The sequence below is a fragment of the Panthera uncia genome (genome assembly GCF_023721935.1).
Source record: "Panthera uncia isolate 11264 chromosome B2 unlocalized genomic scaffold, Puncia_PCG_1.0 HiC_scaffold_24, whole genome shotgun sequence".
Taxonomy (NCBI): Eukaryota; Metazoa; Chordata; class Mammalia; order Carnivora; family Felidae; genus Panthera; species Panthera uncia.
This window is the reverse complement of record NW_026057580.1, coordinates 4,741,052-4,768,951: the sequence shown is the minus strand read 5'-3', so window position 1 is coordinate 4,768,951 and position 27,900 is coordinate 4,741,052. Positions and strand designations below refer to the sequence as shown.

The 27,900-nt window shown below is 37.7% G+C and overlaps 2 protein-coding genes across 3 annotated transcripts in view; one reads left to right on the top strand and one right to left on the bottom strand.

Annotated features, from left to right (window-relative positions):
• ZFAND3 (zinc finger AN1-type containing 3) overlaps nucleotides 1-27,900 on the top strand; it is a 317,767-nt gene that overhangs the window by 103,051 nt on the left and 186,816 nt on the right. For both annotated transcript variants that reach the window (XM_049653339.1, XM_049653338.1), the window contains exon 2: nucleotides 3,489-3,529. In XM_049653339.1, coding sequence (XP_049509296.1) covers nucleotides 3,489-3,529 — 41 coding nt within the window. The remainder of the gene's footprint in view (nucleotides 1-3,488; nucleotides 3,530-27,900) is intronic.
• On the bottom strand, nucleotides 11,925-13,935 carry LOC125938279 (alpha-endosulfine-like). Its single transcript, XM_049653340.1, is given in 1 exon segment — nucleotides 11,925-13,935. A coding segment is annotated over 1 exon segment (345 nt). The 5' UTR covers nucleotides 13,111-13,935; the 3' UTR covers nucleotides 11,925-12,765.

Sequence of the window (27,900 nt, the reverse complement as noted above, 5' to 3'; positions counted from 1 at the left end):
AAAGAGAGTTTCAAGAGGGATGGATCTGGATGAATGCTGTTGAGTGGGAGGCATTGAGATGATCAGAGACCTAACTGTGTATTTGTTTTGTGAGACTGCCATAACAAATTAACACAAATCGGATGACTTAAAACAACAGAGACTTAGGGGAACCTGGGTGGCTCTCTCGGTGAAGCATCTGACTCTCGATTTTGGCTCAGGTCATGATCTTGAGGTTGTGAGTTTGAGCCTGGTGTTGGGCTTCTTGCTACTGACGGCACTGAGCCTGCTTGAGATTCTCTCTCTCCTCTCTCTTTGCTCTTCCCCCACTCTCTCTGTCTGTCAAACAATAAATAAACTTAAAAAACAACAATAGAGATTTATTCTCTTAAAGTTCTGGAAGCTGGAAGTCCAAAATCTGGCAGAGCTGCCTTCTCTCTGTGGGGCCCTAGGGAAGAATCCATTCCTTCCCTTTTCCAGCTTCTGTTAGCTGTCCCAGTATTCCTGGGTTTGTGGCCACGTTCCTACAGCTCTACCTCATCTTTATATCATTTTCTCCTCTGTGTGTCTCTCCAGACTCCTTTACCCTTTCTCAGAAATACTTGTTATATCATTTAGGGCCCACCTGAATAATACAGGGTAAACTCAAAATCTTTAAGTTGTCTGCAAAGACCTTTTTTCCAGATAAAATAAATTCCAGGGATTACGATTTGTTATCTTTGCATGGCCATTATTCAAGCCACTAATCCTTGGTTTTAGAAACATGGTAGCCTTTGGAGATCTCAATAAGAGCTGTTTCTTTGGAGCAGTGGGACATAAGAGAATCCTGTTTACCTTTCATGTTTGCTATCACATAGAGAACTCTGTTGTCTGTCCCAAGACTGCAAGTTGATCACACTGCTTTTCCATGGGCAGTCGGTAGTCGTATGCCTATGGTTAGCTTCAAGTTTCACATGTTGAACATGAGAAAGGAGAAAAGTTCTCAGAAGCCTCTGCCAGTTCTTTCAAGTTCTGTTTTGCTGACCTGTGTGATCCAAGTTGGCATTACCAGTGGCCATTATTTCTATAGCCAAAGGTTGGCTTATTTTAGATTTCAGGCATCTCCGTTTTGATTAATAATATCAGTGGCTGTATTATGTCTTTCACAACCTCATTGATAAGCATGTTGCTGGAAAATTCCTATTCAGAAAGTGGAATGGATGTCATTTAAGTAAAATTTAGGTATGGTGGGTATTTTAAATAAATTCTCTGAAAAGAATAGGGGATGCAGAGAAAAATGCTATTTTGCCATTTTTTTCCTTAACCAGTTTTGTGAAACACAAACGGTAACACTGCACACTTGGTGCCGAGCTGCCCTCAGTGGTTCTTTGCAGGCGTTCCATGATACCTGCTGGATGTCGGGGGCAGCAGGTTTACCTCTGATAAACAAATTACCTCTTGCTTTCAGTGCTGCTGCATGGACAAAGATAGTGACCATATCTGGAAGAGCCCTGCTTTCCTGGGGGGAATTTCTGGTAACAAAGATATTCTTTCATCCTCAGTTCTCTTTCAGTTGGAACTGAAATAACTGTCAGTCAAGGTTGCTTCCCTGCACATACGTGTGTATGTATATTTGGAGGGGAAGTCAGGGATTGGGCTTTATCCTGATGGAAGGCTCTGTTTTCTCAGGGAGCTGACTCGATTACCATACATTCAGTCTTTACTCATGGGACCATTTTCCCAAACGACCAGAGTGCTGACTTGGGAATTATGTGTACTCTTCTGCTTCTGTATTGGGGGCAGAGGCCTTAATTTGGGTGAAAAGAACACAGGCTTTGGAGTTAGGCAGACCAGGGTCATCCACTTGTTCTGTAACCTTTGGCAAGTTATATACCCTCTGGAAGGCTCCCTTTCCTCGTTTGGTAAAGTGGGTTGAAGGCATCTGGTATGCTTACCACATGTAGGTAATATAATAAATGTTAGATTCCACTCTTAATAACATCTTTTCATCTCTTTGTTCATTTTTATTCATTTAGTGATAGTTAAGATTTCCTTACTGCCTTTGATGTCTTTATATTAAGCAGAATTCTAAAGAAAGATCCTCCAGTTGACGTAGCATCTCTTTTGGGAAATAGAAGCAATGACTTCCCCACCCTCACCCCAATTTTGTCATCCTGTGACAGTTACTTACCCTTAGGTCTTGGGTTCCAGTACATAGGGAAACCTTCATAGCCATCAGGGAATACTTCCTGAGGGAGGCTTTCATTAATTATAAACTTTACTAGGAAGGGCAGAAGAAAGTTGGCTTATTCTGTGTAGGAGCAGCTCTGGGCAAAGACTAAGATTTTGGGAGGGGTGTTGCTGGGGAATGAGGCTGTAGATAGGTCAGCTTATATCCAACAGAGAGTATTGTAGGAGGTTTTTGGAAGATGGCTGTAGGAATGAGTGCACTTGGGAGAGAATCAGGAAGGGAAACAGCGATGAGAAGAACTTCATAGACAAGTTATTGATTGCCCGCCCTGTTGTGCCTGGGATGCTGTGTGGTACCAGGTGCTGTGTTATGCTGTGAACAAAGGATGGCCTTTGGCATTGGCTCAGGCCCAAGGTCATTTATTTTCTCTGCCGTTTCCTAATTCTGTGACCTTGGGCAAATGCTAGCTGGTCAAATGGAGATGAGACTGTCCTTGATTTACTAAGATCCCTCAATTTAATAACACCATGGAGGAGATGGTAGGAATATTTCATTAATTTAGTCCTCATTTGTAGCCAATCATATGATGATTCCTGATTCTAGACATTTTAATGTGATTTTTTTTAAAGTGCATTTTTAGAAGCAAGCAATATGGTAATACCTATCTCACAGATATTGGGTTTATTAATAAGATAATGTGTTTAGTGTCCATCAGAGTTAGTGTTCAGTGAATTGTAGCCATTATTAACAGATGAAAGGACATGAAAAATAATTTGATTGGTAACATCTGAAGAAAGAATTTTAAACTACAGGGTCATAATGTGACCAGGATCTGAAATAGGACTAGAATGAAAGGAAAGAAGAGGACATAAAAATTTAAGTAATGTTATGGAGATAAATAAGTATATATCTGGGGAGAAAGTTTTACTCCTTTGGAGACAAAAGTTTCATTGTCTGTAGTGATAATTTTGTGGTATATGTTCCAGTGTGAACAGACGGAAAGTGGTAATCTTGTGGGACAAATTGACTCCTGTGTCATCTTCTGGGCGTGTTAGAGTAATTCTGAACTTGCTGCTACTTAATTTCTGAGTTTTGCTAATCACAAAAAACAAAGCATTGGTTAACTCACTGATAATAAAGTATCATATTTTGTTTTTGTTGTTTTGTTTGTTTTGTCTCCTTGTGGGAGAGGGTGGTTAGTTTATTAGTTTATTAGTTTATTAGTTCAGTTGCCTGGCCAGGGGATTCTTGCTTACATTTCAAACATCTTTATGTTTTCATTAGAGTAATACTGAATTTTTAGCTCTTCTTTCTTTTCTTTCTTTTTTTTTTGCCCCAGGTCCAGCAAGACTATGAACCTCTGTTCCAAATGCTTTGCTGGTAAGTGCAGAAAAAAGGTTTTTAATTTATTTTTATTTTTCTTTTTTGATTGTTTTTAAGATGATCTAAATTATTTGGCCGCCTTTTGTGTTTATGCATGGGGTTTTGTTTTCTTTGCTGGTGTGTGAAAGCAGATTCTCCTTACCAAGATGCTTCATATATTTGTTAGGATTATTAAAATAGCCTTCCCTGAGTGAAATGAAATCATCTGTGTACTTGCACCAAGCTTTCCATAGTTTACAGTTGTTGATGTATAGTGGAACTGTAAAATCTTGTGTTGTTGTAGGGTAATACATGTTCATCTCTGATCTTGACTTGAAATTCTGCTTTTGCCAGTGAGCATATAAGAGAAGGGATATTTTCATGTTGGAGTCAGGAAGAAAATCATGCCGAATTAGCCCTTTCTAATCCCGTCCCTTATTGAAATCACTTTGGGCAAAGCACTTAATCTCTTTAGACCTTAGAGTTGTCATTTTTAACATGAAGGGCTTGGGACTTGATGTTTGCCAAGGTCCTTTTCCAGCTCCCAAATGCTATTTGGTTGACTCCTTAAATTATGACTCCTTCATGAACTTAAACCTTCATTTTTTAAAGAATTTCATATCTGATGATCTTAATAAAATACCTGAGTCTTTACTAACTGAGAGATGTTTAACTTTCCTTTTCTACTCATTCTGTCGTAGATAAAGCTGGACGCTAGTTAAAGTGCTAAGGACAGACTTTGAACAGTAATATATAGCAATAGGGAAGAGTTCAGTTTGAACACAACTTTTATTCATGCAGAAGTGACTGGCGTTTTAAATGGAGAATGAGGGAATAAGGAGGGGTTGCTCACTTGGCTTAGTAGTCCGGGAAGTGAAAAATCACAAAGGGTTTGTCGGTGTAAATGATGACTAGGTTGGTTGTATCTATTAGCAGACTGTCTGGAAGTTAGGATCCTGCCCTCCTACTGAGATTGAGAGACTGAGGCCCTATCCTTTCTAATGTTTGTATTTTAAAGAAATGTTTTTCATGTCCTTGACAGGGATTCCTGAGATGTAGGAGATGCATACGCATCTCAAAGGGACAGAGGAAGAATTTACAGTTGTAAAAAACTCTTTTCAGTAAATGGTCTAAGATAGGATGTTCAGAGGCCTGTAGTCAGGTGTTACAGCTAATAAAATCTTAAATTCTTTAGGCAGCCTTGAGCTTTCTTAGGCAGGCACTTTAAGAGGGACTGGGGTCATCCTAGGGATGGGGTCTTGATTAGAAACTGTGTTAGTGTTTGTTTAAATATTTTAATGTTTGGGGAGGGGGTGGAGTCTGTAGTTTTTATAAGCTGAGATTGAGTTCTAGTTGAGCAGAGGGCTCAGATGAGCCTGCTAGAGATTGGCCAAGGAGAGAATTTTTGTCAGTTTTCACCTTCTATTCGTTATGCTATTTAGGCTTTAGTCATTTACATTTATGCCTAAGCTAGGGGATTGGTGGGAGGGAGTTGCAGGGCCCAGGGTTGGGGAAGGTACTTTATATCTGTTAAAAGTTTGGAATTTGTCAAATACTTTAGGTCTTTAAAAGAAAAAAAAAATACTGGTAAGTTTGGTTTTATCCAACTTTTAATAGTATCTCTGCCATTAAATGAATGTATTCTGCTCTTTTTACTTATATGTCTACAATTATAGATATGAAGAACTACTTCCTCATTGGTGAGAGTTTAAATTTTATGGTAAAGATGAAAGTAGCAATGAGACAGAATGTATATTAGATTGATGACTGTCTCCATATATTGCTAGCTTCCCCTTACAATTCAGTAAAGAGTGGCTTTGGGAGAAAGGGCTCATGTCAAATCAAGAACTGTCTCTTGTCCCTAACTAAATATAAAATTTTAGAAATTATCACCTATGGTCTTTGCATTTCTTTGTACTTTTTACAGTTTTATTTTTTATGGTTATAATTGTTTATTGTCTCTCTGGTGATTTGTGTACATTTACTCTTTATACAGCTTTGTCATTTTTGCTTTTAAAAATATTAAGGGTATTTTCAAGTGCGTAAAGAAAATAATCTTTTTCCTTCTTTATCCCCATATTCTTAATGTCTTCAATGTCATTTGACATCATTTGAAAGGAATGATTAGTAACACACTGCTTGCGGAAGTAGCATTTGGTGTTCTTTTTGAAGTACAGGAAAAAAGTCACTGAAGTTTACAATATATTTGTGGATTTCATTCCTGAATGAAGGTAGAGTGTAGAGGCATGAGATGTATAGAACAACAAGAAGATTATTTTGGTCAAAGCCACTGTGATTTTCAATACTCTTTTAAAGTGTACCATGAAGTATACAATGTACTTTTAAAAGATGGAAAAATTACTTTAAAAACAGCTGTTGTGTCCCATTAGGGACACATTTATTTTGCTTTTCAAAATAAATCTATGTGGTGGAAAAGTGAGTGAGTTTGTTGGAACTTGTTTACGTAAAATCGGAGTAAAAACATGTTTAAAATCTTGTTGAACTAGATTACCAAGTTAGGAACTGTGGGTGCCGGTTTAAAGCTCACTTTGATGACTGTTTGCTTCCATTGAAATATTCTGCCAAATGGTGAGCACTTGCCCTAGTAACTACTACTGCTTCAGATCCCCCCCCCCCTTTTTTTTTTTATAAAAGACTCCTGGGCTGTTTGAGGGAAAGAACATGAGTGTATGCAAAGTCAGAGTTACTAAAAAACCATTGAATTGTTAATTTTGCAGGTAAATTATATGCAAATAATAGTGTTTCTCCATATTGTTAGAATAAGAAATGTATATCCAAGCTGGCTGGATTTGCTGTTCTTAACAAGCTTACAGCTTAACCAAAATTCGTCTCTTTGAAATGGGAAGATACGGTTTTTATTTTTATTTTTTGACATCTAGATTCCTGGTTTGGCATGGCTGAAATCATTTTAGGCCATTTGGAGTCACCCCCAGCCCCCAAAATGTGCAGTATGCTGCTTTGTTAGCCTTAAAGTGCCTTTGACCTGAAGACCCTTATCATCCCAAGATTTGTGCCAGAATCACTATGGTATTTAAAGGAAATATTCTGGGAAGGCACTAAGAAATGATTGACTGTAGTGTTATGATTTGAGGTACAGTGGATTGGAAACATTCTCCTGGGTTCTCTTTACCTGAGGTTATTATTTATAGTCTTAAAAAAAAAAAAAACAGGAGAAGTTAATTTTATCATAGTATATTTTTTCCATTCCCATAAGTATTTGTTGTTTTCCTACTTTATTGTCAATCCCCCTTTTACGTGTTATTTTTTTTTTTCAAATCACAATTTTGAATATTTGTTTGAAAATGTGAATATATCTCTCTTTTAAGACTAAGACTGTTCTGTGAGCAGAAACCAGAGACATCTGCAGTTTGGATAAGGAATTCTCCCACCTTTGAGTTGATATATTATCCTTCCAGTTGTGTGTTAGTTATTTTTGTATTATCTCTAAAAAAAGATTTATTTAACAGATTTGCAGTTTATTTGAAGTTATGGAAAGAATGTCTAAACTATTGAAAAGGGTGGTATTTAAGCACCCTTGAACTTAAGTTATCATTTGATCTTGCCACACAGATCTTTGTAATTTATGTAACTATTGAGCATGTTTTTTGGTCTAATTTTGGCTTTTCTATTCCCTTGATAATATTCTAAAATATTCTTTCATACTGTCCTTTTAGTAAACATTTTTATATTGTTGTTTGACTTTACCAAAAAAATTGGTAAATGTAATTTCTATAATAGCCACAAAATTTCATGATATGGTATTTGTAGTTACGTTATGGTGAATAAACACTTACTGGTTAAAATAATACTTTCTAATGCACTTTTTCAAAACTGGTGTTGTGATTCATTTGTGGTTAGAGAAATCAATTCAATGGGTCATGACTGCATTTAAAAAATTGCCTAGAGGGGCGCCTGGGTGGCTCAGTCGGTTGGGCGGCCGACTTCGGCTCGGGTCATGATCTCACGGTCCGTGAGTTCGAGCCCCGCATCAGGCTCTGTGCTGACAGCTCAGAGCCTGGAGTCTGTTTCGGATTCTGTGTCTCCCTCTCTCTGACCCTCCCCGTTCATGCTCTGTCTCTCTCTGTCTCAAAAATAAATAAACGTTAAAAAAAAATGTTAAAAAAAATTGACTAGAATAGGAAATAATCAGTGCATCACAAATATTAAGGGCAAGTACTGTTTTGTGAAACCTTTGTTTGAGTTACATATGTAAATGAAAATAGTGCGTAATAGGTTGTGATGTAAATATATATTACCAGGGTTATGATTTAAAAACCACTGTGGTTTAAAAATCACTGAATTGCAGAAGTTCACTAGAAAGTCATTGAATTATTTGAGATCCCATTTTCTTTGGAAAATAGTACATATTTCTTTTCTGTCTTTAGGCAAAACATTAACCAGTTGATTTTTTTTGTGACCTTTGTCTACTCTGAGCTCTTGAATAGTTTGAATTACATGATTTTCTGTATGTAAGCATGAACTAACCTGATTGCTCCTAGGTTAAAATATATATGAAAAGTCAAGCATAGCACCTAAAGGGTGCCTCTTACAAAGGTAAAAATGACCTTTGGTTATGGTATCATTTATTTTCTGTTTGAGTGCAAACCCAGTTTATGAATTTGTGAGTTGGATACTAAACTGACCTTTGATATTTTGGGACATTTGGTACCTCATTCACAAAGACCTCTTGTATTACCATATTAGCAATGCTTTTCACAGAATGTTTTTGCTAAATAAAAGTATGGGTGAGAAAAGAAGCAGGATGGCCACAAGTGGGGAAGGCAGAATTTTTTTACATTTTTCTATTAAAAAAATTAAAAAAAAATTTTTTTTAATGTTTATTTCTGAGACAGAGACGGAACATGAGTGGGGCAGGGGCAGAGAGAGAGAGAGGGGGAGACACAGCATCAGAAGTAGACTCTAGGCTCTGAGCTGTCAGCACAGAGCCTGACGCCGGGCTCGAAGTCACAAACCATGAGATCATGACCTGAGCCAAAGTCGGTGGCTCAACTGACTGAGCCACCCAGGAGGCCCCCCCAATTTTTTTTTTAACATTTATACATTTTTTGAGAGACAGAGAGTGACAGTGTGAGCAGGGGAAGGACAGAGAGAGAGAGGGAGACACAGAATCCAAAGCAGGCTCCAGGCTCTGAGCTGTCAGCACAGAGCCTAAACGTCAGGCTCGACTCAAGCTGTAAGATCATGACCTGAGCTGAAGTCGGATGCTTAACCAACTGAGTCACCCAGGCGCCCTCAAAAAGTAATACTTTTAATAAAAAGCAGAAACAAACTCAAATACAGAGAACAAACTGGTGATTGTCAGAGGGGAGAGGGTAGGGATATAGGCATAATGAATAAAGGGGAGTGGGAGGTACAGGCTTCCAGGTATGTAATGAGTAAGTCACAAGGATGAAAGGTACATCATAGGGAATGTAGTCAGTGATATTACAGTAGCATTGTATGGTGACAGTTTGTAGCTACATTTATGATGAGTATAGGTATAACTTGTCTAATCACTGAGGCTTATACCTGAAACTAATGTAACATTGTGTGTCAACTATAATAAGAAAGTAAAAAGAATACTTTGTAAAAAGTTTATTTTGAGAGAGAGTGCATGCGTGCAAGTGGGGGAGAGGGGGGAAGAGACAGAGAATCCCATGGAGGCTCCACACAGTCAGTGCAGAGCCCGATGTGGGGCTCCATCTCATGAACTGTGAGGTCATGACCCAAGCAGAAACCAAGAGTTGGACCTTAACTGACTGAGCCACCCAAAAGAATAGTTTTAATGCATTACTATATCAATTTACAGAAAGGGACAAGAATAGAAGAACTAACGCATAAGGGATGTCTTGTCAGTTGAAGATGAATTAAAATTATAGATAAAACATTTCTTAAATTATAAGCTAATGGTGAATTTAAGTTTTTGAAAATTCATTTTGGTGTGACTTTTCACACACCTGTATTTCTTAGTGGGAAGATAGTTAAGCTAAGTTTATTTTTGTTTCATGGTTACTTGTGTACTGTGCCTCGTTACTGATAAAGAATATTGCAATGAATAAAATAATACCTGTCATATAAGAAGCATAGTTTATTTATTTATTTATTTATTTATTTATTTTTTAATGTTTTATTTATTTTTGAGACAGAGATGGAGCGTAAACAGGGGAGGGGCAGAGAGAGAGGGAGACACAGAATCCGAAACAGGCTCCAGGCTCTGAGCTGTCAGCACAGAGCCCGACGCGGGGCTTGAACTCACGAACCGTGAGATCATGACCTGAGCCAAAGTCGGACGCTCAACCGACTGAGCCACCCAGGTGCCCCTAAGAAGCATAGTTTAATATGACTCTGGAGCTAGGTGCGTACTTTATTTTGTGGGAGTCAGTTTTCAGGTACCTATTCAAATGAGTAATCTTAGACGCCAGTTTATGATACTTAACTTTGGAGAAAATATTGTTATAATTAATATATTTTTGTTACAGGTTTTGTCGGCTGGGAGAAAACTACTCTGTACAGTACTTTCATTTTCACTTTTATTATTTCTTGATTTTGTCATATAGTTACTGTTTTCAATTCAAAATGGACTTTGGGGAGGCTTTAAGTGATTGAAATAGCCTAAGTATTCAAGCAGGATTTCATTTTCCTCATTGTTGCTTACTTTGTATCCAATTTGGAAATTATCAGGCTTGTTCGTTGCTGTCAAATTTTCTACGTAAATCAAAAATTATTATTGAGTAATAGAGTTACCTAATTTATACTCTTAACATGCCATTAGTTTGGGATTTTTGTTTTCCCTTTCAAAAATAACAGGGACATTAATTAAATGCCGATTGAGAAGACTACAAAGCAGTATATGTAGTGTTCTGTTTTTAATTAGACTACATATAATTTATTTTTACTGAAGTATAGTTGACACCGATGTTACATTAGTTTCAGGTGTGCAACACAGTGATTCAGCAAGTCTGTATGTTAAGCTCTCCTCACCACAAGTGTAGCTACCATTTGTCACCATACGACACTATTTCTGTATCATTGACTGTATTTCCTATGCTGTACTTTTCACCTTCATAACTTATTCTGTACCTGGAAGCCTATACCTCCCACTTTCCTTCACTCATTTTGTCCATACCCCTGCTTTTCCTTCTGGCAACCACCAGTTTGTTGTCTGTATATATGGCTCTGTTTCTGCTTTTTTGTTCATTTGTTTTGATCTTTAGATTCCACATATAAGTGAAATCATACAGTGTTTTGTCTTTTACTGATGATTTTTTTTGAAGAAAACACACAAAATTATGTATATATTTATATAATAACATGACATGTTTATGTTTATGGCTGGGACAGTTGAGGAAACTATACATGGATGTTTTGCATTTTCTCCCTTCCCACACAGACTTTATACTAAGGAAGACAGCATGAGGAAACGGAGCAAGAAACACAAAAATTATATACAAGTGACAGTCAAGGAGTCTGGGGCCCAGGGAATCCAGGGATCCTGCTCTCTATTCCTTCTTCACCAGCTTTCTCCTATCCAATCTGATAGCTTGAAAAGTGAATGGCCAGTCAGGAAGAAGCATACACACCCGCTGTCACCCCACACATGTATCAACAGGTTCATGGTCATTCTCATCGGGCCCAATGTTTGATGTATCTGAATTTGTGAGGTGAGAGGACGAGAGAGGATTACAAATCTTACCCTCTTGAATGGTTAGTTCTCACTCCTGCCATCCTAATTAGCAGTAGGATTCAGGCCAGACTAGTGATACATAGGATGAAGGTGCTGGCCACCTGCACCCCTCTTTTCCACTTGCTCATGGATTCACATTGCTGCTTCTCCTCATCCCATAGGAGTCAAGGAGTCAAGTTACTGAGCTCTAGGAAGGCAGAGATTTCTCAATGTTCCCTTTCTCTCTCCCGGACCACCTGACCCCCCCCCCCCCCTTCTTCCAAGGTGAATCATCTCCTAGGGACCTGCTGCTCCAGCCCTGCCATAATACCAAAGCCCAGAGGCTTGCTCAATGTGTCCCTTTTCTTCTGATCTCCTTAACAATACACCTGGCATCTGATTACATCTGAAATGTGGGACTCCACCACATGTGTGTGACTAAGCATGTGTCCTCAGGCCCACAGGTTGGCTGCCGGAGCAATTTTTAGCAGTAAAGGCCAGGAAAGTGGGCGAGGGCAAGATGCTTCTAGAAGCTAGCTTCTTAGAACTTTTTCCTTGATGCTGAAAACCATGATATTTATGAGGCCCTCTTGCTCGAATATATAGCCCCCAAGTCTCAACTTTTTCTCTCCCCATTTAGTCTTCAGATGGTTCCCATCTGTAGGCTCACCCACAGGCTTTCCTCACTTAGTTTTACCATGAATGGCATGGTTTGTTTGTTTTTTTTCAGCTGGCAGTTATACAATTTTGAAATTAGAATCAGTCTTATCTATATTCAACTCTTTTACAAATGAGGAAATAGAAACCCATAGAGGTTAAATGACTTTACCAAGGTTACACATCAGTTTTACGAAGATGCAGTGCAGCTGGAACCCAGATATCTTGGCTCTAAACCTAGTGCTCTTTCCACTGTCCCATGATACTTTCAAAAGCATGCTAGAAGAGAAAGAAAGTGCCCGTTTCATGTAAATGATGCAGGGAAAACTGCAAGAGACACTTAGTAAGGGAGGTTAGGTGGGCATTGTAGTTTTAGGCAAGCAAATGAGTTTTTCTTTTTGAGGATTCTCTAAACCTGCCATAATGGAAATATGAAGCAATAGCAGCCTAAGAGGAAAAAAAAAACAAGAACAAAACATGTAGAAGCAGAGAAAGCAGATATTATTCAGTCTGCCTTTCCCAGCATTGTCAGGTTGGCCTCCAGATGTAAACCTACCATATTATTCTTAAGGCTTAGCCTAATCAGTTTTGGGATATTCTCTTCCAAAAGGAGAAATCACATCTTCCCAGGTTCTCATACAGAGAAAAAAGAGCATTTTTACAGCATTATGCAATCCTAGTCTCTCATTTCTGGCCCTTGCTTGGGCTCAGTGAGGGTGTGAAAATCTCAATTTAACCAAAGAAATGAACTCAGAGCCCCCTTTCAACCCACATCATCTTCTCAGCAGCTCCTATGGGAATTAGGGTCATTTCTGGCTCGCAAGTTGAGATCTAACCAGGCACTCATTCCACTTCAGCCTATGATATATTAAAAGTTCAGTGGGTGAGGAAGAAGAGAGAAGGGGAGCTGAGGTTACCCTACAAGCTTGCTGGTGATGAGTGAGGACTTTCTCTGGGGCAAATCCTGTGGGGTGGGAATGTGATTACCAGTCGCCAGGTTCTCTTGTCCTGCACTTGGCAACTGCTTATTCTTCCTCTTGTCTTTGGCCATGTTGTGGTCTCTTGAGTCAAAGTACTTTCGCCCTTTCTGGAGTCTCTCCATGAAGTTGGAGCCATCTGGCTTTTGTCTTATGGGATATTTGGACTTTAGCTTTGCCTCCTTTCCTCTCTCAGGGAGAATACCTCCTTTCTCCTGTGTGTCCTGCTTCTTGTCACCAGTCTCTTGTGCAGGGTTCTCCTCTTCTTATTTCTAGGACATGGTGGGACCAGGACTGGCATATAGAGGGTTTGGGAAGCCAACCAGAGAAAGGAAGGGGGAGGGAAAATGGGGACATCCTGTGCTACTTCTTTGGCTCCTTTCACTAGGGTTGCTCAGTCAGAATGGTGGCCCTTGCCACTGTCTTACTTATTTCATTTAGCAACTTACCTTCTAGATCTACCCATGTTTCACAGATGGCAAGGTCTTATTCCTTTTTTTTTTTTTTTTAATGTTGATTTATTTTTGAGAGAGAAAGAGAGAGAGCATGAGTGGGGGAGGGGAAGAGAGAGAAGGAGACACAGAATCTGAAGCAGGCTCCAGGCTCTGAGCTGTCAGCAGAGCCGGATGCGGGGCTCGAACCCATGAACCGTGAGATCATGACCTGAGCCGAGGTTGGATGCTTAACTGACTGAGCCACCCAGGTGCTCCAAGATCTTGTGTTTTTTGTTTGTTTGTTTGTTTGCTTGTTTTTTATGGCTGAGTAATATTCCATTGTGTGTTTGTACCATATCTTCCTTATCCATTCATCTATTGCCAGACATTTAGGGTGCTACTACATCTTGGGTATTGTAAATAATGCTGCAATAAAGATAGGGCTGCATATATCTTTTTGAATTAGTATTTTAGTTTTCTTTAGGTAAATACCCATAACTATACATAATTTTTATGGTTGCATGGGATAAAGCTGGAAGAAGGTACACGAAAAGTTTAATTTTGGTAGTCTCAGAGTAGGCGTATTGGGGGAATTTTAATTTTAATTTTGTTTGTACGTTCAGACTTTTATTAATTGTAAATAATATTATATAGATTTTTAAAAAGTGAAGCTCATTTCTACTTATGTCTGACACATTCTGGAAGTGGTTAATTTCTTTCTGAAATGAGAGGAAAATAAATTGGCTGTTGTTGCAGCAAAGAGAATCTAAAGGTTGGCATTTGAATTAAGTGATACAGCAGTGCAAGGTATAGGGTGGAAGGGTAGATAAGCCAAAATGCAAACATTTCTCTTCAAAGTGACTTGTTTTCCATGGTTATTTCCAGAACAGGGCAATAAATTGCTGTTTCATGGCAAGTAAATTAAAACATTTCCTTATGAACCTGCAATTCTTACTTTTTGGAGTTGCACTCTAATCTCCTCTCTGCTTCCATTCTGTTTTAGAAGTTCAAAGTATAAGTGGCTTGATACCAGTCACTTTTGGAAGGGAAGAATTGTAGGTTACAGCTGAATTTTGAGGATCTGCAGTAAGAGGAACAGAGTAAATCTGAAAAATTTAAGCACTTCTTGTTATGCATGTTTTCTTTTAGAAATTATGGGAACTCTGTACCCATCGCTAAAATGGTATAAAACAAACTACCCTCTCCAGTGAGTCATTTTATAGCATGGTGGGGTTGGGGCAAGATACTAGAATTTGTATGCTTGTCATATCTTGATTTTTCAAATCACCTTTCCCAGAAGAAATGCAGCTGCTGCTCTTAAAATGAAGCATTTGAATAGGGTGGTTCTGTCTTTGTAATTGACTTACTGTTGAATGCTCTGATTTCTTAAAAACTGAGTTTTTAAAGAAAGATTTCTCAAGTATAACAAACACATAGGTCATGCACTGGTTAAAAAGAGACAGTTTAGCTCACTGAATTTTCCCAACCAGTAGGTGTCCATTGGTGGGTATCTGGTGTGAGTGTCTGAAGTTAGAAAATAATATAATAAACATCCATAACCCAAACCAGAACTAACAAATACTGACATTTTTTTGTCCTTTTTGTTTGTTTTATATTGTATTTTAAACTTAGTTTTTCTTCTACCTCAGTCATCCTTTTTTCATCACACAGAGAATCACTATTGTTATTTTTGTATTTATACTTTTTATTTTGAGTGGGTATTTATGTAAACAATATATGATTCTGTTTTAAAAATGTGTAAATGGCTAGTGGTATGCTGCACTAGTCATTCTATAACTTACATTTCTTAATAATGATTTTAGAAACCAATCATGTTGATACATGTTGCTCTAGTTCATTTTAACTGTTACAGTATTATTATAATCAGTATCCTGATTTACATGAAATAGAGTTTAAAGTGTTTATGACAGTGAAACTAATGATACCCCTTTGTACTCTTCAAAGTGTCCCAGTTGGTTGATAAATTATAGGTCGCCTTCATTATACCATGCCCCAATTGATCTAGTCCCCTGTTAATGGACATACTCTTTTCAGTTACTCTCTTTATATCACAGTTGCAACCTTATGTTTTCTCTATTTTTAAAAACTTGTTTGAATGTGTTGACTATTTCTGTGTTAGAAACCATATTCTCTGTGGTATAGCTTCCTTGGTCTCAAATGAAAGCAAGACACAGGGCAGCAGGTCCTTACATTGATTAGCAAAGCTGAACTCTGGCAGCACTCTCTGACCTCTTGGTGGATAGCCGTTTGCTGTCTCACAAGTGAGCATTCTTTTCTTTTTATTTTTTTATTAAAAAATTGTTTTTAATGTTTATTTTTGTGAGAGAGAGAGAGAGAGAGAGACAGAGCACGAGCAGGGGAGGGGCAGAGAGAGAGGGAGACACAGAATCAGAAGCAGGCTCCAGGCTCTGAGCTGTCAGCACAGAGCCCGACGCGGGGCTCGAACCCAAGAACCGTGAAATCATGACCTGAGCCGAAGTCGGGCTCTCAACCAACTGAGCCATGCAGGTGCCCTTCACTAGTGAGCATTCTTAAGTTGTATGATTAATTATTATGCTAGTCATGATAAGTGAAGCAGTGTGTTGAAGATATGTTGTCATGGAAATTATGTCAAAAATAATTGTTGCATTTGTAATGAAAAAATTCTCAGTGCTATAAGTAGTGGAAAGGTAGCTTTTAGGCCTAATGTACAAAAATCATCATGGTGTGTCAGTATTTTAGGAAAAATAAAAGAAAGTTAATGGTCATTAGGGTTTTAAGATAGTTTGGCTCTGTCGTTTGGCTTTCTTTCTGTTTTTAAAATTTTTTTTTAAACATTTATTCATTTTTTGAGAGAGAGAGAGAGAGACAGAGTGTGAGTTGGGGAGGGGCAGAGAGAGTGAGGGAAGGGAGCATAGATCTGAGGCAGGCTCCAGGCTCTGAGCTGTCAGCACAGAGCCCGATGGGGGGCTCCAACTCATGGACCGTGAGATTATGACCTGACCCGAAGGCGACTGAGCCACCCAGGCGCCCTCGTTTGGCTTTGTTTCTGTCCACATGTTGGTCTACAGCTGTGTTCTTCATAATGGTGCATCGGATTATCCATTGAGGCATAAAGAAATGTTAGAATTTCTACTTCTATACTTTTATCATCCCGTATATATGTTGTTGATTTTTATAATGTACATATTTTTATTGGTGTTAGTTTCCTAGGGCAGCCATAGCAAATCACTATAAACTGGGTGGCTTAAAACAACAGTTCTAGAGGCCAGAAGTCTGAAATCAAGGTGTTGTCAGCCATCAGGCTTGGTTCCTTCTGGAGGCTCAGAGAGGAAATGCATTCCATGCCTCTCCTTGCTTCTGGTGCCTGCCAGCAATTCTTGGCATTCTTTGGCAGCTTATATACACAGTACTCCAGTGTCTGCCTTCATCTTCACATGGCCTTCTCTCGTGTGTCTCCGTTGTTTGGATTTAGTGTCCCTGCTTATGTAGGATGATTTTATTTTGAAATTCTTAATTACATTTGCAAAGGTCTTTTTAACGAATAAGATTACAGGTTTGGGGATATGTGTACACACACACACACACACACACACACACACGATTTAGTGCCCCCACTATAAAATACATAAAAGTGTGTGTGTGTGCGCGTGCATGTGTGTGTATACACACACACACAAGACTTTTTTTGGTGAGGGATGTGAGAAGGGGTCACATCATTCAGTTCACTGCAGGAATATATAATTGTGTATACACACACACACACACACACACACACGTAGAAGGTGGGTGCTCAAATTTTATACTGATGGTATACCCCTATTAAAGAAGCTTGGAGATCCCTAGTTCTGAGATCGCTTGGGTTAGATGTGGTTGGTACCTTCGTGTAATAAGGCAACAACTCTTGATGACATAAAAAGCTGTATAGAAGTTAACTGCTAACATTTCCTGTGTTTCATGTTCTCAGTAGTCTGTGCAGACTAAATGATCAGGTAGGTTTATGGGCTTCCTTTTAGGCCTGACAGGGATATGGATAGCTATCAGATAGACTCAGGAAAGTACCATGAAACTCTTTTTGTGCTTCAGTGATCTTGACTCCTCTGTGCTACAGATACTTAGAGTAATTCTTGATCTCACTGTTTCTTTGGCCTTGAATGACAGGGTTATGATGAGGTTGCTTTTTGATGCTTCCTGGCTAAAGCCCACAAGCATTTAATCCTTAGTCCACAGTACAGATGGTGGGTACAGTGATTAGGCATTATTTGCAGGCTATTAATGTGTAACTAAAATATGATTTTTAATAATACAGAATTCTCTATCATTTAAAAGCCCCACTGCTCAGTTGGTCCTTAGTGTGTGATGTAGAACTCACTGTACGTTAACAGGTGTTTTGTTTTGTTTTGTTTTAGTTTATTTATTTTGAGAGAGAGTGGAAGAGAGGGAGAGAGAGAATCCCAGGCAGGCTCTTGTGCTAACAGCTAACATCCCCGGATGCGGGATTCAAACTCATGAACTGTGAGATCATGACCTGAGCTGAAACCAAGAGTTGGACACTTAACTGACTGAGCCCCCCAGTCTTATTTATATGTTAACAGTCTTAATTATTACAAAAGGTCTGTTTTAAATTTCTTTAAAAATTTTTTAAAATATTTATTTATTTTTGAAAGAGAGAGAGAGAGAGAGAGAGAGAGAGAGAGAGAGAGAGAAAGAGAATGAGCGGGAGAGGGGCAGAGAGAGAAGGAGACACAGAATTTGAAGCAGGCTCCAGGCTCTGAGCTGTCAGCCCAGAGTCAGACATAGGGGTCAAATTCGTGAATCATGAGATCATGACCTGAGCCAAAGTTGGATGCATAACCAGCTGAGCCAACCAGGTGCCCCTGTTTTAAATTTTTAAATTACTTTTAAACTAAATACTGGATGTAGAGAAGAAAAAGATACCTTAACCCAAGGTTTCTGGTTTGGAGAAAAATAACAAGAGTACATATTAAAAGGGAATGCTTAAAAAAAAAAGATACATAAAATAAAAGCATAAGAATTACTGTTGGTGAAATAAGAGGGAGAAAGGGCACAGGCAATTATAAAATCCTGAGGCGAAGTAATTGCAGCAATAACTAAGATTTCTGTAGCCTTTTTATATTATAAAGCCATTTTGCACAATATTATCTGATTTGATCCTCAAAACTTTGGTGATTTTATCTCCATATTACAGATAAGGAAACTGTAGCTTAAATGGATTAAATAATGTTCCCACGATTAACTAAATTTTAATATTTATTTTTGAGAGAGAGACCAATTATGAGTGGGGGAGGGGCAGAGAGAGAGGGAGACAGAATCTGAAGCAGGCTCCAGGCTCTGAGCTGTCAGCACAGAACCTGACGTGGGGCTTGAACTCACGAACTGTGAGATCATGACTTGAGCCTAAGTCGGACGCTTGACTGAGCCACCCAGGCGCTTTAAATTTTAAAGCAAGGAACTGAGATTTGATTACAGGTATTTAAACACTTAATTATAAGCTTCACCCACTGTTAAATTTTGTTAGGAGTGAAGGTAGTAGGTTTAGATGGGATTGTACTGTAAAGACCCTGTGAAGATATAGCAGTAGCATTGTTTTGCATTTGTGTAAGTTAAGGGTATATACACTTTTCCTGTTCTCTTCTAGTTCAGTTGCAGTTTGTCTTTAAATCTCTAGGGAAGATCAGAGAAACACTGCCGGAAGCTTCACTGAGTATCTAATTTGGGAAAAGGTGTGCATGTGTGGCGGGAAGGGGGGTGAGTTGTCTACTGCATTTTCTGTTTTGGTGGTGGGATCTTCATTTTGTAACGTCTTTCTTTTTCTTGTTCTTATAACTTTTAGCTCATTAACCTTGCTCTCTAAGCTGCATAGTGAAGCACCATTTCTAATTTAGTCTCCTGTGTTTAGCTTCTCAGAAGATTTTTTAAAAAATGTTTGGAGGTGTGGTTTAATTGCAGGGCTGTTCGCACGTTGTCAGTGTGAAAGCAAAGATGAGTTTCATATTTAGACAGTGCATCCTGCAGGTTTCATTTGTTAAAACCTTCTTGGTATTCCCATTGTCTCAAACATGTGTGCATAATAGTGAAAAGAAAAAAGTCTTGTTTTGTTGTATCCATATTTAGCAATTTGGTTGAGTTATGGAAAAGCCTGTCCTCTGCCTATGTATTTGCTCATTTGGAAACCTTGTATAGTTTATAGAGACACTAGTGATTTGTTCCTCGGCCTCCCTGTGGGTTTTGTTCCATATTACAATCTAATTCCACCTCCCTGTCCCATATTCCGGTGCTGTTAATTTGTACATTTCGATGCAGTTTGTTTCATCGTGTGTTTTTGTAATCCAAACTGAATGTAACGAGCTATGTGCTTTAGGGACCTGGCTTTGCCTTGCCAATTAGAACAAAGTGGTTACTGAGAAAGAGTGTGTTTTAAATAAAACATGGCACCTCTGAGTAGGACTGACACTCATTTGGGAGTAAAAGAGATGGTTTTAACTCTTTGACTAAAAAGAAGAGTCATTACTAAAGATCAGCACTTTTTGGGGGAAAGAAAGGTAAAGATTTACCTCCACAAAATACGGTTTTATAAATTTCCTCCTAGATTAAATAAATTTAAAAGATTGTCATTTGATACTTTTTTTCTTCATGTTTGAGACATGCATTAGCAAAACTCTCTAAATTCCTGAGTAATTATCTAGTGCCTGCTGCAGTTTCTGAAGTTTGAACTGTTCATGTTGAGGAAGGTGAGGGCATATAAAACCATAGGTATGTTATTAGCCTCTTTATTTTTCTAATATGTGAAGCCAAATTTTCAATATAGTAGATACTTGAAAGATACTTGAAAATGATGAGAGAAGTATAAGATTTTGCCATAGTATGTGGATATTATTTTATTTTCATATGATAATAGAATTTTGAGCCATCAGTGACTTAAAACTATTTAGAATTTTAGTAGCACTTTCATCAGACATTTCAAATTTAAATTGAACTCAGGAACCGTGAGCTCATGACCTGGGCCCAAGTCAGACACTTAACCTCCTGAGCCACACCCAGGCGCTTCTACTTCTATCAAACATTTAAAGGACAGATGTCTTTGCATAGATCTTCATAGGCAGACAGTTTACTTATTCACAGCATAGGGAGACACCACATGTGAGTTGGTTCCAGTATTGTATTTGTATCTATACTACAGTTGATAGAGTTCCGTTTTTAGTTGAAATGCCAAATAAACTCTAGAACTCAACAATGATACAAGTAAAGCATGACGTTGTTTGTGTTTTCTTGATTTCCATAGGACTTACTATGAAGTAGACAGTAGGATTTTGTCAAAAGCTTTGAAATAAAGACAGCAAGAAGAAAGTTGTATAAAGACTTGGTAATGACTTTAGAAACATTATAACATTTATTAACCTATATAAGCAAGAGAGAACAAGAGGACTACATTTCTGTGAAACAATTAAAAAGTATGTAGGTGTGCCCTGTTGAAAAAAGCTGTTTCTGGAAAAATGAGCTCTGTACCAGAGGAAGCTAGCTAATTTAATTGGACTAAATTAAATGAAACCTATGCATTTCTATCACTGCCCTATGAAAGTCTTGCAAACTATATTGATGGTTTGAGGAGACAGTCATAATATTATTAAATGTCCCATACCTCAGTTTGGAAGATTAACACCCATATGGATAATATTTTAAGTTCAAACAGTTTTCTGAGTAAAGATAATTAAGGCTTAAATCTGCTGCTGTCTTCTCAACATTCTAATCTATGGCTGAACAAGTCAAGAAGAACTTTGAAAATATTCAACATCTTCAGAAATCACTGAATTTGCCAGTTTTGCACAGAGTGACAATGGTGTTTTCTTTGACTCATATGGTTTAAGATCTAGTAGCTGTTAATTTCCATACTTGAATCAAAAAATAATGTCAAAAAGCCTCTTTGAAAAAGTTTTTAAGCACAGGTCCTAACCTTCTAATGGTAGCCAAAAGCTAAATTAGATTGTTCATTTCTTCTATGTGCATTCAGTTACTCAGTGTACATTGTGTTTTGTAACATTGTTTTTAGGAAGTCTAGAAGTGTTGAATCCCATTAATTGTGATATTAGGAGATGGTAATCATAGGATATTTGGAAGGAATCTTAGAGCTTTTCTAACACTGATGCTTATTCCAAATGTCTGCTGAATTAGTGAGTTTCAAGTTAAGTGATGTGGTAGGGGTAAACTGGCTTGGTTTTTTTTCCATCTTTTATATCTGTCTTTCATAATTCCCTTTCTCTTCCAATGTAACTATGCTATGTTAGTAATCTTGAAGTTGGGACTAGAAAGCAATCTATAACAAAGTGGCAATAACACTTATTTATTTATGGGTACTCCTAAGACATCCTATTTTTCTGTTTACTATCTGTTCATTCATTTGCTGATTAAGTTTTGCAGTTTCTTAAGTTTATTCATTGTTCTGTAGAGTTGGTACAGTTGACAACCTTATATAATTTATTTTAAAGTTTATTTATTTTGATGGGGGGAAAGGGACTGAGAGAGGGAGAGAGAAGATCCCAAGCAGGCTCTGCCTGACTTGGGCCTCTGTTTCACAAACTGTGAGAATCATGCATGACATGAGTCGAAATCAGGAGTTGGACACTGAACTGACTGAACCACTCAGCTGCCTCTTTTCTAAAGATATATTGATTACAACTTTTTCTTCCTAAAATTTTTCTCAAATAAGAGGCTTGCATTATATGTGAGGTTTTATTCCCATAGAGCAATTATAGAATTAGTAAAATGTCTTAAAATGTTTTCTACATCGTTAGTGCCTTAAAGAAATCCCCCTGAATGTGACCAAAAGTCTTTTTTATTATAACCCCCCACCATTTTTCAACCCAAGATAAAAAGTTTCATGTCCCACGATATATGCTGTTTGGGAATGGACTTATGGTGTCCTTCTATCGAGTAGTCTGGTTGTATAACATACCACAAACAGACAAAATTCTCTCAAAAAGTTTAAAAGGCCCTGAAGGAGGAGGGGCTTAAAAAAGAGGAGAGAAAAAACTTTGTATGCTTCCCTCAGACTATAATTTGTCTTTATTGAAGGGAAGGTCAAAAGCAATAAATTCATTTTTCTTTGGGTATGAGTGAAGTTTTGTGTTTTATCTCCAGTGGGTGGCACACAGAGATGGTGCCACTTGTACCTTATGTAGCAATTTAAAAACTTAGATAGTGGTAGTGCTAGATACTTAATATTTTGGCTGTCGAGAGGTTTCATGAAACTATATAGCATATAGAAAAATAGCAAGTGAATCAGATAATTTTGGACAATGGGACATTTTGCATTGGAACATCATTGACATAGTCTTATGTTAGAAGTGGTAATCACTTGGGGCGCCTGGGTGGCTCAGTCAGTTGGGTGTCTGACTTCAGCTCAGGTCATGATCTCACAGTCCATGGGTTCGAGCCCCGCGTCAGGCTCTGTGCTGACAGCTTCGGATTCTGTGTCTCCCTCTCTCTCTGCCCCTCCCCTGCTCAAGCTGTCTCTGTCTCTCTCAAAAATAAATAAACATTAAAAAAAAAAAATTTAGAAGTGGTAATCACTTAACTCTTGGGCATACCAAGTAGAATAGTCTTCATAAAGCAAAAATGAATGTCTTGCCTAAAACACTTTTTTATATAGTTTTTTTAATATAGTTGTTATAGAAAATACCTGACTTTGTTTTAAGTGGACATTTTTTCTTTTTTAGTGTTAATATTCCAAACCTATGAAAAGCACAGCTCTGGCTTAAATGCTTGTCAGGCACCTGGATACTTGAGGCACTACTGGTGCCTCAAGTCCTTATTATTTATTAAAATTTTCTGGGTGACTCTAGTTGCATCATAAATCAAAATTCACAAAACCAGCCTCACCCTAATATCAGAGTGATGTTTTTGATATCTCAAAGAGCTGGTGTAATTTGTCTCTTTAGTGTCTCCATTGAAAGACTTTTTGGGACCTTTTTTGAGTTTTAGATGGAAATAAATGCAGGTATTCAGGGCAGAGATTTAAAGAGAATGGAGGGGAATGTAAAGGTACATAATAAGCTTGTTTTTTAAAACTGGAGCCAGGAGAACCTTTTCAAAGTATATTGTAAAGGTCAAGTTTCATGTATTTCCTCTTTGAGCTCTGTGTGACTGAATGGAGGCTATTTCGCTTCTGATTTATAAGATATTTACCATGACTCAGTATTTTGTGAACACCTAACATTGTTAGTGCTTTTGTCTTTTGTGTGACCCCACCCTTAAAATAGAAAGCAGAGACCCAGTCTGCATTCCCAGAGGCCCTTCCTTATAGACCTTTGCTGCACAATACAAAAGAGCACCAACCTTAGAGGAAAAGGAATTGTTTGGATTTTTCAAAAACAAAAGTAGGTTTTTTCCCCCTTTCTTTGTGTACGTTATAAAGTACCAAGACATCCTTTTTCAGTAGTTTAAAATTGTGACATATTATTTTTATTCTTTTGTGCCTTGATCATGGTTAAGGGAGATGGAAACAATTTTTCTTAACTGGTATCTCTTAAATTCACTGGCGCTTTAATTTCTTACAACATTATCAAGGAATTGTTTTTCACTGCTTTGGACACGAATTTTAAAAAGTTTTGCTACAACCCTAGATTGCAACCATAATTGCTAAGAGAAATAAGCCAGCATCCAAAGGACAATAAACTATGATGCCATTTATTTAGAGTACCCAGAGTGGTCAAATTCATAAAGACAGAAAAAGTGGAATGGTGGTTGCCAGGCGCTGGAGGGAAGGGAGAATGGGGGAAGTTCTGGAGATGGATGGTGGGGATAGTTGCACAAGGGTGTGAATGTACATAATGCTACTGAAGTGTTACTTAAAAATGGTTGAAATGGTAAATTTAATGTTATGTGTATTTTACCATAGTTAAAAGTAGTGATTAAGAGTTACAGGTCTTAAAGAAATATTTAATCTTGGAGTTTGACTACAATTTTGTCCTCCACATTTGCCAAGAATCCACCTCTGTTCAGATTTGCTGATGTTGTGTGGTGTGTTCTCTAAATGTCAGTTAGGTCAATTTGATTGATATTGTTGTTCAAGTCTGTGTCTTTGCTGATATTTGGCCTACTTGTTCTATCAGTTACTGAGAGGGTTATTGAAATATCTGACTATAAATGTGGATTTTTCTGTTGTTTTTCTTATAGTTCTATCATGGGTTGCTTTGTGGGTTTTGAAGCTATGTTAAATGCATAGATGTGTAGGATTTTTTTGTATTTATGAATTGATCGCTTTATCATTTTGAAATGAGTATATTCTAGATGTAGTTATTCTGAAGTCTACTTTGAGATTAATTTAGCTACTTTCTGTAGCTTAGTGTAAGCATGATACGTCTTTTTCCATTCTTTACTTTTATTCTATCTGTCTTTATATTTAAATGCATTTCTTGTAGGAAGTATATAGTTGGGGATGTCTCTCTTTCAATCTGTTTAGACAATCTCTATCTTTTAATTTGGGGTGTTTAGACCATTTACATTTAGTGTAATTATTAGTATGTTAGGTTTAAATCTATCATATTTAATATGAATTAAATATTATTTTGATATATGTTTCCTATTTATGCCATTTATTATTTTTTCCTGCTTTCTTTTGGATTAATTGAACATTTTTAATGATACTATTGTATGTTTTTTGTTGATTTACTTTTATTTTAGTGCTTACCTTAGTGTGTGTCATACACATTTTTAACTTCTCATAATCTGTGTTCGTGTTATGTACTAGATTACTTCACATGCAGTATAAAAACCTTGTAATAGTGTGCTTTTCTTCCTTCCCTACCTTTGTGCTGCTGTCATACATTTTACTTTTGCATGTTTTGTAAAATTTTTACTGCATTATTACTATTTTTATTTCAATAGTTGTCTTTTAAACAGAATTAAGAAAAATCTTATGTTTATCAGTGTAATAACTTACTGCTACTTTTGACATTCTTTTATATAGATCCGTATTTCCATATGGTATCACTTTCATTCTGTCCAAAGGATGTACTTTAATATTTCTTACTGGTGATGAATTCTTCTGTTTTTGTAACTTTGAAAAAGTCTTTATTAAAAATTTTTTTTGAATGTTTATTTACTTTTGAGAGAGAATGTGCGAGCAGGTGACGGGCAGAGAGAGAGGGAGACACAGAATCTGAAGCAGGCTCCAGGATCCGAGCTGTCAGCACAGCACAGAACCTGATGTGGGGCTCAAACCCACAAACCATAAGATCATAACCTGACTCAAAGTCAGATGCCCAACCGACTGAGCCACCCAGGCACCCTGAAAAAGTCTTTAGTTTTTGTTTTAAAGATATTTTCATTGAGTGTAGAATTCTAGGTTGCCTTTTTTCTTTTAAAGACAGTGGTCTTGTTACATTGTTTGTGATGAAAAATCTGTGGTTCTCAGTTCCTCCATAATAACAGTTGACCCTTGAGCAACACAGATTTGAACTGCATGGGTCCACTTACATGCCAGTTTTTTATTTAAAAAAAAATTTTTTTTAACATTTATTTATTTTTGAGACAGAGAGAGACAGAGCATGAACAGGGGAGGGTCAGAGAGAGGGAGACACAGAATCTGAAACAGGCTCCAGGCTCTGAGCAGTCAGCACAGAGCCCAACACGGGGCTCGAACTCATGGACCGCGAGATCGTGACCTGAGCCGAAGTCGGACGCTTAACCAACTGAGCCACCCAGGCGCCCCATGCCAGTTTTTTATAGTGCAGTACTGTAAATGTATTTTCTCTTACTTATGAGTTTCTTAATAGCATTTTCTTTTCTCTAGTTTAAGTCATTTTAAGAATACAGTATATAGTATATACATATATATATAGTATACAAAGTATGTGTTAATAGACTGTATGCTATTGTTAAGTCTTCTGGTCAACAGTAAGCTATTAGTAAGGTTTTTGAGGAGGCAGAAGTTATGCATGGATATTTGACTGTGTGGGGGGGTTGGTGTTTTGAACCCCCCTGTTGTTCAAGGGTCAACTGTGTAGCGTATAAGTGAGAGCTTGAACTCTGGGGTCAAATAGCCTCTGGGTTTATTTCTCATCTCTGCCACTTAACTCTGGGGGAAGTTACTGGTGAGACCTGTGCAGCAAATACGGTAAAGCCCCAGATCTGGATGGTAATGTGGGAATAGAGATCAAGGAGTAAATTCTAAATTATGTTGGGATAAAAGAATGTGGGAATCCTTGTTGAGATTCATATGTAGAAAAAGAGGAAAAGATAAATATGTATGTAAATGCACTGAACAGAATAGGAAAATCTTGTGTTTTACGTGTTTATATTTGGGGGAGGGGAGTGTCGATGACTTTGATTTTGGACTAAATTTGAGGTAATGAAGGGACTGCATATTTTCTATAAGCAGTTCAGAAATTGGGAATGTGTGAAAGGTCTAAAGTCTGTTTTGAGAAGCTGCCATATTAAGATGAGGTTCTTGTATACAGCTACTGTTCACTAAATATTTGAAAGACAGAATAATAGAGTTGAAGGTTATTGTGCTCAGCTTATAGGTCTCGAACATGCACCTGGAAGGGCCTTTAAGACACATATTGCAGGGCCCCACCCTCCAGAGTTTCTGGTTTAGTGGGCATGGTGTGGGGCTGGAGTGGTTTGCATGTCTGACCGATTACCGGGTCATGCTGCTACTGCTGCTGGTTTGGAGATCACACTTTGACAACCACTAACTTAGTGGAGTGAACAAAGGGGTGCTTTGATTTTTAGTGGAGGAAGATGAAAGGAAATAAATCACAGAGGTCATAGCAGTAGTGACCACCAGATACTGGATGACACTTGTGATATAGATTATAGAAAGGATGTATTTTAGGATTTCAGATTTGGATAATAAGCGGTATCAAGTGAGGTAGAGAGAGAAAAATGAGTAATGACTGTCAAATTGAATGACGGTGTATATGTGACTTTAACAGTGTTTATTCTTTTGTAGTCACATACTTCTGAAAATTTGATGAGAACTGTGGATTCTCATCAAAGGTACATGTCTTCATAGTTTGGCACACATTTCTTAGCAGGTTCATAAATTTCATTGAGACCACCCGCATCCTAGTGAAGAATTTGGATTTAGAGTGGTCTCATTAAGAGTGGTAGATGTGGAAGTGAGATTATAAGATAGAAAAAGTGAGAAGGTAGGAGGAAGTGATTGCGGATATGGACAGTCGGTTCTTCATGATTATGAGTATTATTGGGAGTGGACTGATGATTGTGGAATTTCCCATCATAGAGGTCCTTAAAATAAACCTGTGATAGTCTGCACAACTTTCTGAATTTTAGGGGTACTATGAAACAAAATGTATTCATTTCAAGAAAATGAAATGGCCCATGGCTTTCATGACTTCCTTTCCTGGCCACTTGTTCCTTTGCTGCCTTTCTATTCCGGAGAGGTCAGAACTAAATTTACTGTGTTTGGGTGATTCAGTCCTAACAGTCTTTCAGTGACATATTAAGCAAGTTTCCCCTCTATTAGGAAAAACACAAGTTGTTTGTTATCCTGGAAGATTATGAATTATTTTCCTTTCAGTTGACAATTCTAGTAGAAATATTTCATTGCGTCTTATTATATCCTTGATCAAATGCTCGGGATTTAACATC